We start from the raw sequence: 2420 nt of genomic DNA, 5'->3' as shown, positions 1-2420 counted from the left end.
AGTCCATGTGGATGTGTTAGGGAGCCATGGTAAGTCCATCCTGAGGTCTACCCTATCTTTCTTTTTTAAAAATATGTTTTTATTGATTTCAGAGAGGAAGGGAGAGGGAGAGAGATAGAAACATCAATGATGAGAGAGAATCATTTATTGGCTGCCTCCTGCGCACCCCCTACTGGGGACTGAGTCCAAAACCCAAGCATGTGCCCTTGACCAGAATTGAACCCGGGACCCCTCCGTCTGCAGGCCCACACTCTATCCACTGAGCCAAACCAGCTAGGGCTAACCCTATCTTTCTTCCTCAAGTCCCCCCGTCAGTCTGCAGCATGGCCCCGCGGTTCCTGTCCCTGCTGGCAGCCCTGACCCTGGCTGGGGTCCCGGAGGCCTTCACTGATGCTCTGGAAAGGGACAGCTCAGGTAAGCAACCCGCTTGGGGTCACTTTCTCTGTCCCCTGCACCTTCCCTATGGCAGGGAATGGCCTCTGGTTCGGCCCTAACCAACCTCTTCCAGCTTGGGGGACTCAGGGAGGAGGAGATAGACTTTGGAGACTGTGGGGAAAGGTCTGGGCTGGGACCCTTTGAAAAAAGAGATGAGGTGTGGGTCCCTGGTCGGGTGTGGAAACTTGAGGTAGGGCTGGGGAGGGGCACCAGGTGCAAAGTTGCCAGCCTCTAGGATGGGGGGGGGACCCTTGGGACCAGGTGGGGGGCTGGGAGGCAGAACAGAGGTGGAGCTGGAGGAGATTCTGGACAGACAGAAGTTTTGAGCCCTGGACTGTAGGACCCAGGGGGCGGGGCTAGAAGACTGTGGGTGGGGCCCACAAATCCGGGGGCGGTACTCTGGGGGCCGGATTGACTCGGAGACTTTGGGGCCGGTCTGGGGATCAAGAAGTGGGTTTGCAGGACCCTGGGGACCGGGGCCCAGGTTGCTGAGGACGGTTTAGGAAAACCCAAAGGCGAGGCCGGGGAGTCCTGGGGCGGGGCGGGCGGACCCTGGGGCGGGGCTTGGAAACCTGGGTGAAGCTCCTGCGGGTCCCCCCACAGAGGACCGGGCCTTCAGCGTGCGCATCGCCGGCGCCCCGCCGCTGCAGGGCGTGCTGGGCGGTACCCTCACCATCCCCTGCCACGTCCACTACTCGCGGCCGCCATCCGGCCGCCGGGCGGTGCTGGGCTCCCCGCGGGTCAAGTGGACCTTCCTGTCCGGGGGCCGGGAGCCCGAGGTGCTGGTGGCGCGGGGGCTGCGGGTCAAGGTGAGCGAGGCCTACCGGTTCCGCGTGGGGCTGCCCGCCTACCCGGCGTCCCTTCACCGACGTCTCCCTGGCGCTGGGTGAGCTGAGGCCCAACGACTCCGGCATCTACCGCTGCGAGGTCCAGCACGCATAGACGACAGCAGCGATGCTTTGGAGTTCAAGGTCAAAGGGGAGACCCCAGGGGCAGAAGGAATTCCCCCCCCCCCCCCCCCCCCCCCCAGTCTGAGGGGGAGCAAACACCCCTGGAGGACAGACTGAGTTGGGAAAGGACTGACCAGATACAGGCTTTTGTCACCGCCTTTCCGTCAAGTGGAGGAAATGCTACCTGCAGCCCCACTTGAGCCCCTCCTTCCGCAGGGAGTGTAATTTACCCCGCGTGGACAGATGAGTGACAAGAAGGGGGCGAGCGGTCAGGCAGGATGACCCTGCCTCCAGGAGTACTCTCTGCCCCTCAGGGGTCGTCTTTCTCTACCGGGAGGGCTCTGCCCGCTATGCCTTCTCCTTCACTGGGGCCCAGGAGGCCTGTGCCCGCATCGGCGCCCGCATCGCCACCCCAGAGCAGCTCTATGCGGCCTATCTTGGGGGCTATGAGCAGTGTGATGCTGGCTGGCTGTCCGACCAGACTGTGAGGTAGGTACGCTGGGCTGTGGACCAGGGGCTTCTATGGTGTCTGAGGTTCTGCCAGGGGCTGCCTGCTGCCTCAAGCTGGCCACAGGGGCACCCTGCCTCCTGGGAATGAAGCTGGTCTTCGGAGAATGGGTGAGGATCTGTCCTGGGGGTGTTTGTCCCGCAGGCCTGGGAGGCCAACTGGCTGCGTGGGGAAGGCAATGTGATTCGGGAAGGTCACGTGGGATGGCTCCCTCGTGAAGGCGTCTGTCCTCCATCCCCAGGTATCCCATCCCAGACTCCGAGAGAGGCCTGTTATGGAGACATGGATGGCTTCCCTGGTGTCCCGAAACTATGGGCGTGGTGGACCCCGAGTGACCTCTATGATGTCTACTGCTATGCTGAAGACCTCAATGGTGATTGGGGATGCGGGGCTCCCAAGGGACAAGCCCCTTCTTTAGTGTTGCCCATGGGGCCTCCTGGGGCCTCTGCTGGACCTTATTGCCCTTCATGTGTTTAAGGGGGAAGCCAGGGGGAAGGAAACAATCGGTGTCCCTCCCTCCAAATACT

The 2420-nt window shown here is 62.1% G+C and overlaps 1 protein-coding gene across 1 annotated transcript in view; it reads left to right on the top strand.

The window, feature by feature from the left end:
- Positions 1 to 295: 295 nt before the first annotated feature.
- Positions 296 to 2420, top strand: part of BCAN (brevican) — a 12499-nt gene continuing 10374 nt past the window's right edge. Inside the window, 6 exon segments of the mRNA XM_023761528.1 lie at positions 296 to 414; positions 1039 to 1298; positions 1300 to 1369; positions 1372 to 1411; positions 1698 to 1877; positions 2139 to 2353. Coding sequence (XP_023617296.1) covers positions 324 to 414; positions 1039 to 1298; positions 1300 to 1369; positions 1372 to 1411; positions 1698 to 1877; positions 2139 to 2353 — 856 coding nt within the window. The 5' untranslated portion in view covers positions 296 to 323.

This window comes from Myotis lucifugus, unplaced genomic scaffold, assembly GCF_000147115.1.
Source record: "Myotis lucifugus unplaced genomic scaffold, Myoluc2.0 scaffold_211, whole genome shotgun sequence".
NCBI classification, from domain to species: Eukaryota; Metazoa; Chordata; class Mammalia; order Chiroptera; family Vespertilionidae; genus Myotis; species Myotis lucifugus.
This window is presented reverse-complemented; position numbering and strand designations above follow the sequence as displayed.